Genomic DNA, 12,380 nt, shown 5'->3' with positions numbered 1-12,380 from the left:
CGGAATGACTTCCCTTAGGGGAAAAAAGGACAGATGTACACTCGCGCGCACACACACATATCCATCCGCACATACACAGACACAAGCAGACATATTTAAAGGCAAAGAGTAAGGGCAGAGATGTCAGTCGAGGCGGAAGTACAGAGGCAAAGAAGTTGTTGAAAGACAGGTGAGGTATGAGCGGCGGCAACTTGAAATTAGCGGAGGTTGAGGCCTGGCGGATATCGAGAAGAGAGGATATACTGAAGGGCGAGTTCCCATCTCCGGAGTTCGGATAGGTTGGTGTTGGTGGGAAGTATCCAGATAACTCTGACGGTGTAACACTGTGCCAAGATGTGCTGGCCGTGCATCAAGGCATGTTTAGCCACAGGGTGATCCTCATTACCAACAAACACTGTCTGCCTGTGTCCATTCATGCGAATGGACAGTTTGTTGCTGGTCATTCCCACATAGAAATCGTCACAGTGCAGGCAGGTCAGTTGGTAAATCACGTGGGTGCTTTCACACGTGGCTCTCCCTTTGATCGTGTACACCTTCCGGGTTACAGGACTGGAGTAGGTGGTGGTGGTGGTGGGAGGGTGCATAGGACAGGTTTTAGACCGGGGCGGTTGCAAGGGTAGGAGCCAGAGGGTAGGGAAAGTGGTTTGGGGATTTCATAGGGATGAACCAAGAGGTTACGAAGGTTAGGTGGACGGCGGAAAGACACTCTTGGTGGAGTGGGGAGGATTTCATGAAGGATTGATCTCATTTCGGGGCAGGATTTTAGGAAGTCGTATCCCTGCTGGAGAGCCACATTCAAGGTCTGATCCAGTCCCGGGAAGTATTCTGTCACAAGTGGGGCACTTTTGGGGTTCTTCTGTGAGAGGTTCTGAGTTTGAGGGGATGAGGAAGTGGCTCTGGTTATCTGCTTCTGTACCAGGTTGGGAGGGTAGTTGCGGGATGCGAAAGCTGTTTTCAGGTTGTTGGTGTAATGGTCGAGGGATTCAGGACTGGAGCAGATTCGTTTGCCACGAAGGCCTAGGCTGTAGGGAAGGGACCGTTTGATATGGAATGGGTGGCAGCTGTCATAATGGAGGTACTGTTGCTTGTTGGTGGGTTTGATGTGGACGGATGTGTGCAGCTGGCCATTGGACAGATGGAGGTCAACGTCTAGGAAAGTGGCATGGGATTTGGAGTAGGACCAGGTGAATCTGATGGAACCAAAGGAGTTGAGGTTGGAGAGGAAATTCTGGAGTTGTTCTTCACTGTGAGTCCAGATCATGAAGATGTCATCAATAAATCTGTACCAAACTTTGGGTTGGCAGGCTTGGGTAACCAAGAAGGCTTCCTCTAAGCGACCCATAAATAGGTTGGCATACGAGGAGGCCATCCTGGTACCCATGGCTGTTCCCTTTAATTGTTGGTATGTCTGGCCTTCAAAAGGGAAGAAGTTGTGGGTCAGGATGAAGCTGGCTAAGGTGACGAGGAAAGAGGTTTTAGGTAGGGTGGCAGGTGATCGGCGTGAAAGGAAGTGCTCCATTGCAGCGAGGCCCTGGACGTGTGGGATATTCGTGTATAGGGAAGTGGCATCAATGGTTACAAGGATGGTTTCCGGGGGTAACAGACTGGGTACGGATTCCAGGCGTTCGAGAAAGTGGTTGGTGTCTTTGATGAAGGATGGGAGACTGCATGTAATGGGTTGAAGGTGTTGATCTACGTAGGCAGAGATACGTTCTGTGGGGGCTTGGTAACCAGCTACAATGGGGCGGCCAGGATGTTTGGGTTTGTGAATTTTAGGAAGTAGGTAGAAGGTAGGAGTGCGAGGTGTCGGTGGGGTCAGGAGTTTGATGGAGTCAGGTGAAAGGTTTTGTAGGGGGCCTAAGGTTCTGAGGATTCCTTGAAGCTCCGCCTGGACATCAGGAATGGGATTACCTTGGCAAACTTTGTATGTAGAGTTGTCTGAAAGCTGACGCAGTCCCTCAGCCACATACTTCAGACGATCAAGTACCACGGTCGTGGAACCTTTGTCAGCCGGAAGAATGATGATGGATTTGTCAGCTTTCAGATCACGGATAGCCTGGGCTTCGGCTGTGGTGATGTTGGGAGTAGGATTAAGGTTTTTCAAGAATGATTGAGAGGCAAGGCTGGAAGTGAGAAATTCCTGGAAGGTTTGGAGAGGGTGATTTTGAGGAAGAGGAGGTGGGTCCCACTGTGATGGAGGACGGAACTGTTGCAGGTAGGGTTCAATTTGGATAGTGTCTTGGGGAGTTGGATCATTAGGAGTGGGATGAGGATTGTTTTTCTTCCAGCAGAGACTACGAGTGTAGGACAGTAAATCTTTGACAAGGGCAGTTTGGTTGAACCTGGGAGTGGGGCTGAAGGTGAGGCCTTTGGATAGGACAGAGGTTTCGGATTGGGAGAGGGGTTTGGAGGAAAGGTTAACTACTGAATTGGGGTGCTGTGGTTCCAGATTGTGTTGACTAGAATTTTGAGGTGTTGGGGAGAGTGGAGCTGGAAGTGGGAGATTGAGTAGATGGGAGAGACTGGGTCTGTGTGCAATGAGAGGAGGTTGAGGTTTGTTGGAAAGGTTGTGGAGGGTGAGTGAGTTGCCTTTCCGGAGGTGGGAAACCAGGAGATTGGATAGTTTTTTGAGGTGCAGGGTGGCATGTTGTTCTAATTTGCGGTTGGCCTGTAGGAGGATGCTATGTACAGCCGGTTTGGATGTGGGAGAGGAAAGATTGAGGACTTTGATTTGGGATAGGAGTTGACGGGTGTGTTCATTGGCCGAGTCGATGTATAGGTGAAGGATTAGGCGGGTGAGGGCTATGGATTGTGCTGTTTGGAACTGGTATAAGGACTGATGGAAAGAAGGATTGCAGCCAGAGATGGGAACTTTAAGTGTGAGGCCTTTGGGAGTAATGCCAAATGTCAGACAAGCCTGAGTAAATAAAATATGGGAGCGTAATCTGGCTAGGGTGAAGGCATGTTTGCCGAGGGAATGTAAATAAAATTTAATGGGGTTGTTGTAGGGATGTTGTGAGGTTGACATGGTATTAGTAGGTGGAAAGGGTAATAGGCTAAAGTGAAAGTAAATAGAGATTTAGAGATTTATGTAGGGAGAGATAAAGGTGTGAAAAAAGTCGAAAAAGTGTTGGTTTCAGATGAGCTATGTTGATCATGTGCAGAACTTAGGTTGGTGAACAACAATGGGTGCAAAGGTTGGGTAGTTATGTTGTCTCCAGATCACGTTAAAGGGTGGGGAAATTCAAAAAAATTTCGAAAAAATAATTTTCGAAAAAATAATTTCCGGAAAAATAAAATTCGAAAAAAATTTTCGAATAAAATCTCAAAGAATATGGGTGTAAATGTATTCAAAGGACTGGTTATGTACTGGCAGGTTATGAGAACGAGGCTAACAATTGTTTGATGAAGAAATAATAACGTGTAAACCTGTGGGAAGCTGCTAAAAAATGATCGGTTATGTGGGAAAAACGGGAATGGAAATAAAACGAAAGTTGTTGGAAAAAACTGAGATGGTTGTGTAATGGGTGAAAGGAACTGAAGCTGATGGATATGTGTGTGTGTGCGCGAGTGTACATCTGTCCTTTTTTTTCCCCTAAGGTAAGTCTTTCCGCTCCCGGGATTGGAATGACTCCTTACCCTCTCCCTTAAAACCCACATCCTTTCGTCTTTCCCTCTCCTTCCTGAAGAAGCAACCATCGGTTGCTAAAGCTAGTAATTCTGTGTGTGTGTTTGTGTGTTTTGTTCATGTGCCTGTCTGCCGGCGCTTTCCCGCTTGGCAAGTCTTGGAATCTTTGTTTTTAATATATTTTCCCATGTGGAAGTTTCTTTCTATTTTATTTACATCATCATTAATTTGAACCCAACAATTACGTTTGTTATTGTCTCTGTTGCATTTCGAAATCTCTATCGTCTTACTTTCTCTTTTCGTTTGTACAAGAAGTTTCACTTTGTATTCATCTTCCATTTTTCCGTAATCTACCATACATTTTATCCTGCCTAATTATACTCAATAATACGTAATTTACTTCCAAACCATAACCTAAAATTCAACGCTTTCAACATAACCGCTGCTATAAAATACATTGTTCCAAGTTTACAAACATTTCGTGTAAACTCGTGAATACTATTTCACAGCTTCAGTTCCTTTCACCCATTACACAACCATCTCAGTTTTTTCCAACAACTTTCGTTTTATTTCCATTCCCGTTTTTCCCACATAACCAATCATTTTTTAGCAGCTTCCCACAGGTTTACACATTATTTCTTCATCAAACAATTGTTAGCCTCGTTCTCATAACCTGCCAGTACATAACCAGTCCTTTGAATACATTTACACACATATTCTTCGAGATTTTATTCGAAATTTTTTTTCGAATTTTATTTTTTCGGAAATTATTTATACGAAACTTTTTTCGAAATTTTCTTGAATTTCCCCACCCTTTAACGTGATCTGGAGACAACATAACTACCCAACCTTTGCACCCATTGTTGTTCACCAACCTAATTTCAGCACATGATCAACATAGCTCATCTCAAACCAACACTTTTTCGACGTTTTTCACACCTTTATCTCTCCCTATATAAATCTCTATTTACTTTCACTTTAACCTATTACCCTTTCCACCTACTAATACCATGTCAACCTCACAACATCCCTACAACAACCCCGTTAAATTTTATTTACATTCCCTCCGCAAACATGCCTTCACCCTAGCCAGATTACGCTCCCATATTTTATTTACTCAGGCTTGTCTGACATTTGGCATTACTCCCAAAGGCCTCACACTTAAAGTTCCCATCTCTGGCTGCAATCCTTCTTTCCATCAGTCCTTATACCAGTTCCAAACAGCACAATCCATAGCCCTCACCCGCCTAATCCTTCACCTATACATCGACTCGGCCAATGAACACACCCGTCAACTCCTATCCCAAATCGAAGTTCTCAATCTTTCCTCTCCCACATCCACACCGGCTGTACATAGCATCGTCCTACAGGCCAACCGCAAATTAGAACAACATGCCACCCTGCACCTCAAAAAACTATCCAATCTCCTGGTTTCCCACCTCCGGAAAGGCAACTCACTCACCCTCCACAACCTTTCCAACAAACCTCAACCTCCTCTCATTGCACACAGACCCAGTCTCTCCCATCTACTCAATCTCCCACTTCCAGCTCCCCTCCCCCTAACACCTCAAAATTCTAGTCAACACAATCTGGAACCACAGCACCCCAATTCAGTAGTTAACCTTTCCTCCAAACCCCTCTCCCAACCCGAAACCTCTGCCCTATCCAAAGGCCTCACCTTCAGCCCCACTCCCAGGTTCAACCAAACTGCCCTTGTCAAAGATTTACTGTCCTACACTTTTAGTCTCTGCTGGAAATATCACTTTGCCACGAAGAAAAACAATCCTGAACCCACTCCTAATGATCCAACTCCCCAAGACACTATCCAAATTGAACCCTGCCTGCAACAGTTCCGTCCTCCATCACAGCGGGACCCACCTCCTCTTCCTCAAAATCACCCTCTCCAAACCTTCCAGGAATTTCTCACTTCCAGCCTTGCCTCTCAATCATTCTTGAAAAACCTTAATCCTACTCCCAACATCACCACAGCCGAAGCCCAGGCTATCCGTGATCTGAAAGCTGACAAATCCATCATCATTCTTCCGGCTGACAAGGGTTCCACGACCGTGGTACTTGATCGTCGGGAGTATGTGGCTGAGGGACTGCGTCAGCTTTCAGACAACTCTACATACAAAGTTTGCCAAGGTAATCCCATTCCTGATGTCCAGGCGGAGCTTCAAGGAATCCTCAGAACCTTAGGCCCCCTACAAAACCTTTCACCTGACTCCATCAAACTCCTGACCCCACCGACACCTCGCACTCCTACCTTCTACCTACTTCCTAAAATTCACAAACCCAAACATCCTGGCCGCCCCATTGTAGCTGGTTACCAAGCCCCCACAGAACGTATCTCTGCCTACGTAGATCAACACCTTCAACCCATTACATGCAGTCTCCCATCCTTCATCAAAGACACCAACCACTTTCTCGAACGCCTGGAATCCGTACCCAGTCTGTTACCCCCGGAAACCATCCTTGTAACCATTGATGCCACTTCCCTATACACGAATATCCCACACGTCCAGGGCCTCGCTGCAATGGAGCACTTCCTTTCACGCCGATCACCTGCCACCCTACCTAAAACCTCTTTCCTCGTCACCTTAGCCAGCTTCATCCTGACCCACAACTTCTTCCCTTTTGAAGGCCAGACATACCAACAATTAAAGGGAACAGCCATGGGTACCAGGATGGCCCCCTCGTATGCCAACCTATTTATGGGTCGCTTAGAGGAAGCCTTCTTGGGTACCCAAGCCTGCCAACCCAAAGTTTGGTACAGATTTATTGATGACATCTTCATGATCTGGACTCACAGTGAAGAACAACTCCAGAATTTCCTCTCCAACCTCAACTCCTTTGGTTCCATCAGATTCACCTGGTCCTACTCCAAATCCCATGCCACTTTCCTAGACGTTGACCTCCATCTGTCCAATGGCCAGCTGCACACATCCGTCCACATCAAACCCACCAACAAGCAACAGTACCTCCATTATGACAGCTGCCACCCATTCCATATCAAACGGTCCCTTCCCTACAGCCTAGGCCTTCGTGGCAAACGAATCTGCTCCAGTCCTGAATCCCTCGACCATTACACCAACAACCTGAAAACAGCTTTCGCATCCCGCAACTACCCTCCCAACCTGGTACAGAAGCAGATAACCAGAGCCACTTCCTCATCCCCTCAAACTCAGAACCTCTCACAGAAGAACCCCAAAAGTGCCCCACTTGTGACAGAATACTTCCCGGGACTGGATCAGACCTTGAATGTGGCTCTCCAGCAGGGATACGACTTCCTAAAATCCTGCCCCGAAATGAGATCAATCCTTCATGAAATCCTCCCCACTCCACCAAGAGTGTCTTTCCGCCGTCCACCTAACCTTCGTAACCTCTTGGTTCATCCCTATGAAATCCCCAAACCACCTTCCCTACCCTCTGGCTCCTACCCTTGCAATCGCCCCGGTCTAAAACCTGTCCTATGCACCACCACCACCACCACCACCACCACCACCACCACCACCACCACCACCTACTCCAGTCCTGTAACACGGAAGGTGTACACGATCAAAGGGAGAGCCACGTGTGAAAGCACCCACGTGATTTACCAACTGACCTGCCTGCACTGTGACGATTTCTATGTGGGAATGACCAGCAACAAACTGTCCATTCGCATGAATAGACACAGGCAGACAGTGTTTGTTGGTAATGAGGATCACCCTGTGGCTAAACATGCCTTGATGCACGGCCAGCACATCTTGGCACAGTGTTACACCGTCCGAGTTATCTGGATACTTCCCACCAACACCAACCTATCCGAACTCCGGAGATGGGAACTCGCCCTTCAGTATATCCTCTCTTCTCGATATCCGCCAGGCCTCAATCTCCGCTAATTTCAAGTTGCCGCCGCTCATACCTCACCTGTCTTTCAACAACTTCTTTGCCTCTGTACTTCCGCCTCGACTGACATCTCTGCCCTTACTCTTTGCCTTTAAATGCGCGTGCGCGTGCGCGTGTGTGTGTGTGTGTGTGAGCGCGCGCGCGCGCGAGAGAGAGTGTACATATCTGTCCTTTTTTTCCCCTAAGGGAAGTCTTTCCGCTCCCGGGATTGGAATGACTCCTTACCCTCTCCCTTAAAACCCACATCCTTTCGTCTTTCCCTCTCCTTCCTGAAGAAGCAACCATCGGTTGCTAAAGCTAGTAATTCTGTGTGTGTGTTTGTGTGTTTTGTTCATGTGCCTGTCTGCCGGCGCTTTCCCGCTTGGTAAGTCTTGGAATCTTTGTTTTTAATATATTTTTCCCATGTGGAAGTTTCTTTCTATTTTATTTGTACATGTTAAGTGAAACATTCCCAGTCTAAATTAATGCACAAACTAACAAAATGCTTGAAAATATATTTCTTTTCTCCCAGGGATGCATGCCTCTGTCTTATTCTTGAATTTTGATATTCACACACACACACACACACACACACACACACACACACACACACACACACACACACACACACCAAACTGCAGTCTCGGGCAACTGAAACCACACTGTGAGCAGCAGCATCAGAGCATGATATGGGTGTGGTGACTTGGTGGGGGTAAGGAGGAGGCTGGGACAGGGAGGTCGAGGGATAGTATGGTAGGGGTGGTGGACAGTGAAGTGCTGCAGGTTAGACAGAGGGCAGCAGAAAATGATAGAAGTAAAACGATAGGGTGTGATGGTGGAATGACAGCTGTTTAGTGTTGGAATGGGAACATGGAAGGGGCTGGATGAGTGAGGGCAGTGACTAACAAAGATTGAGGCCAGGAGGGTTATGGGAATGTAGAATATACTGCAGGGAAGTTCCCACCTGCGCAATTCAGAAAAGCTGGTGTTGGTGTGAAGGATCCATATGGCACAGGCTGTGAAGCAATCACTGAAATGAAGGATGTCATGTTTCTCAGTGTGCTCAGCAACAGGGTGATCCACTTCATTCTTGGCCACAGTGTGTCAGTGACCACTCATGCCAACAGACAGCTTGTTGGTTGTCATGGCATGACTGGTTTCACAGTTAGCCCTGCCTTTGATGGGATAGGTGATGTTTGTGACTAGACTGGAGTAGGCAGTGGCGAGAGGATGTATGGGAGAGGTCTTCCATCTACGTCTATTACAGGGGTAGAACCCATGAGGAAACTGGCTGGTAGCAGGGTTTGTGTAAGGACGGATGAGTATTTTGTGTAGGTTCAGTGGATGGCGGAATACCACTGTGGGAGGGCTAGGGAGGATAGCGGGCAGTCAATTTCTCATTTCAGGGCACAATGAGAGGTAGTCGCAACCCAGGGGCGAAGGAGCGAAGAGGGGTGAGGGGGGAAGGGGACAAGAGGAGATAGAACAAAGAGCAGTGCGCTTCATTACAGGCTCATTTAGTAATCGTGGAAGCGTTAGAGAGATGATAGATAAACCCCATTGGAAGACTCTGCAAGAGAGACACTCAGTAGGGGCTTTTGTTGAAGTTTTGAGGACATACCTTCACCGAGGAGTCAAGCAGTATATTGCTCCCTCCTACGTATATCTCCACGAGGAGGATAAAATCAGAGATATTGGTGCCCACACAGAGGCATACCAACAACTTTTCTTTCCACGAACAATACGAGACTGGAATAGAAGGGAGAACCGATAGAGGTACTCAAGGTACCCTCCACCACACACCATCCGGTGGCTTGTCGAGTATGGATGTAGATGTAGACTGACAAGTGACACATGTAAGCATCCTGCCTGATCACCTGCAGTCATTCTTGTCCGTTGCGCATTCCAATTGACTTGGCCATTACCAGCAGGACAAGGCGACATCCCACACGCACGACATCTCACATCTCTGCAGGATTCTTTGTGGTTAGGTAAGACCATGCGACGTTGTGTTACAGTGTTTCAACGTGCTCATGGGGACCCAGCACAAAATTAGGCAGGTGTATCAGTTTCTTTGGCTCTTCAGTGAATTTGTGATAAGGAAGAATATGAATGTTAATTCTCCTTGTTTCACTTGCAGCAATTTAAACTACCCTCTTAGGTTCCTGCCAAACCACATACTCTGAAATCACTAAATACTTGGGCACAGCAACACTGAAAGTATGAAGTCATAAGGTCTTCTTCAAAGTGATAGCAAGACCTTATGACTTTATACTTCCAGTCTCCATCTTTGAACATCATATGGAACTAATTCAATTTTCACTACTTTATTTCCACTTTTATTCAATCCCCTTTTACAGTTTATGCATCATTTTGGTAGTTAACAGAAGGTTTCTTACAGACTTTTTGCAACTTTAATAGGAAACCCTCTCTTGTTAAATCCATCACATCCCCACAACAATCCTTCCTCCTGCCTTCTTTGTCCACTCAATTCCCCCTTCCCCAATTCGTTTTATAATTTCACTATTTTAACTGTTTACATTCTACGTACCCATTTTTCTATACAAGTAATTTTTCAAACAGAATATTTACATACTTATACAGTCCATAGTTTTAGCACAAACCCCCATTTTAAACTCTTGGCATGATATGGTTCTGTACAGTCAACCTTAGTTAATGATGCAGCAACTGAGGTGAATTCTACATTTATGCACAATTCTTTTATTTTATACTTATTTTAAAATAAAAGATGGTACATATTTAGGTTTACTTTGTTTTGGATCTGAAGATGATCCAGAGTAATCAAAGTAAGTAATCAGATTAAAGATATGCAAATGAGATGGGACAATAAATGGGAATTATCCTAAACCTAAAAAATAATCAGCACTTTTGCATACTTTGCACACAAGTTCAATAGCTTTGAACTAAGAGGTTCCTAAACATCCATTACTGAAATTTAGAGTTAATAATTTGCGTGATTACACCTAAAATGTATCAGAAAATAGCCTGAATGGTTAAGTGGCAATTATTTCTTACAGTGAACCACTATACACAAAATGATCAAATGAGGCAGTATTTATTTCTCAAGCCAAGAGAAGTCTGACAAATTCTTTCTCCAGAGCCCCTGACTTGTCTCTTGTGACAGCATGTAGAATGTGGACAGCATGTTATGTCCAATCCCTAAGAGTCTTTGGAAATTAGGCAGAAAGTAAGTAAAACCAACATGGAAGACTATATTGCATGAAAAAATATGTCAGGAAATAAAATAGCAGGTACTAAATATATTGTTAGGAATAATTATAGAACAAGTCCCCCCCCCCCCTCCCAATTACGTAATTGCAAACCTTAGCTTACCTCCTCTTTATTTTCTTTCAGCTGAATTTTTGCACGAAGGTAAATTTGGCGACGTCGATTTGCCTGCTTGTCATTTTTACAGATGTTACGCCATGTGTGTGAAACTGCAGCTACTGCTACAAGGTCTTCAGGCCGTAGGAACTGTAAAATCCTTGACACAACTGGCCGATAACTGGCCAGTGCAGCCAACACATCTACACGAGGTTTGCCCAGTTTACTGCTCCATGAATATGGTACAGTTGACTTACTTATTATACTTGACTCATACAGCGACTCGTTTTCATTGCCACAATGTGTAAAGAAGCACTTTGAAAATGACTGTTCACATGGATTTAAATCTATTTTTTCTGGTGTCTGGGAGTCAGAAATACCAGAAGCAGTTTGTAATGAAGTACTTCTATCAGAAGTCGGCGTAGAATACTGAGACGATTTTAAAAAAGAATAACTTTTGCTTCCTGCCAATCTTGGCAAATTATCTTCTCTGCAAGAAGCTGCCAGCAGCTTGTCTTGCAGAGAGACTGTTTCTTTACAGCAACCAATATCATTGAGCAAAAGTGAATCACAATGAGCTCTCTCAGTCTTCTGCAAACTGTCCAACTGTCCCTTAGTATAGCAGTTCTGCTGGGAGGCTGCTGTTGATGGTATTATGTTACAGCAGTAGTCAACTGGGGACCTACTGTTATATGGACTGCTGCAACTACCCCGTCTAAAGCGGACACAGTTACTTTCTGACCCTGAGCTCCCTGGGTTACTCAAGTAACCACTATCATCTGGAAAATATTGACTGGTATTTGGGGTACCAACTTCCTCGCCATTCCATGGTGATGAGCAGCTGTCCATCTGAAAAAAAAAAAAAAATTAATAAATAAATAAATTAATTGGATACATTCACTGTTTGGTTATCAGTGTAACTGCGAAAGTCAAGGACAAACAAAAATAAAAATTTACCATTTTGTGTCCTGCAAGATAAGTCAATTAAAGTGTTTTTATAGCTTTTTTAGTTACACGGGACAAAGCTGGTCAATGCCAAAAAAAAAAATTTGGCCAAATGTTGCAACAATTGCTGAAATGACTTTGAAAATGTGAAATTGAACACAGCCCTTAAACTGAATTTACAAATGCAGGATGTACTAATGGAGGACTGTTCTCATATCAGATGTCAATGAAGCAAAATGCTAGTTTAGCATGCAACAAACTGATGGAAAATTATGACCATATTATAATTTTTTACTTTGATCCAAATTTTTCATTCTTCACCTTTTGCAATTTGTTAATATGGGGAGCAATTCTCACTGCTGTTGGCACGACTTCTGAATTCTCACATTATCTTGCAAATATCACAATATGATCAAAGCTCTGTTTCAGTCTCAGAAACCTGAGATTGCATTTAGAAACTTGCAACAAACTTTTCTCAAAAGAGACTGAACCTAAATATGTGGTACAATGTTTCCTTTTTACTAACAAAATTGTTTACACAGTGAGGAAAAAAAATCTATAGGACACATTTTCTCAGTACTATGGAAAATTT

General features: G+C 44.7%; 1 protein-coding gene across 2 annotated transcripts in view; it reads right to left on the bottom strand.

The window, feature by feature from the left end:
• LOC126270526 (uncharacterized) overlaps positions 1 to 12,380 on the bottom strand; it is a 54,093-nt gene that overhangs the window by 20,236 nt on the left and 21,477 nt on the right. For both annotated transcript variants that reach the window (XM_049974076.1, XM_049974077.1), the window contains exon 2: positions 10,853 to 11,692. In XM_049974076.1, the coding sequence (XP_049830033.1) occupies positions 10,853 to 11,692 (840 nt within the window). The remainder of the gene's footprint in view (positions 1 to 10,852; positions 11,693 to 12,380) is intronic.

Source organism: Schistocerca gregaria, chromosome 1 (assembly GCF_023897955.1).
Source record: "Schistocerca gregaria isolate iqSchGreg1 chromosome 1, iqSchGreg1.2, whole genome shotgun sequence".
NCBI lineage: Eukaryota > Metazoa > Arthropoda > Insecta > Orthoptera > Acrididae > Schistocerca > Schistocerca gregaria.
This window is presented reverse-complemented; position numbering and strand designations above follow the sequence as displayed.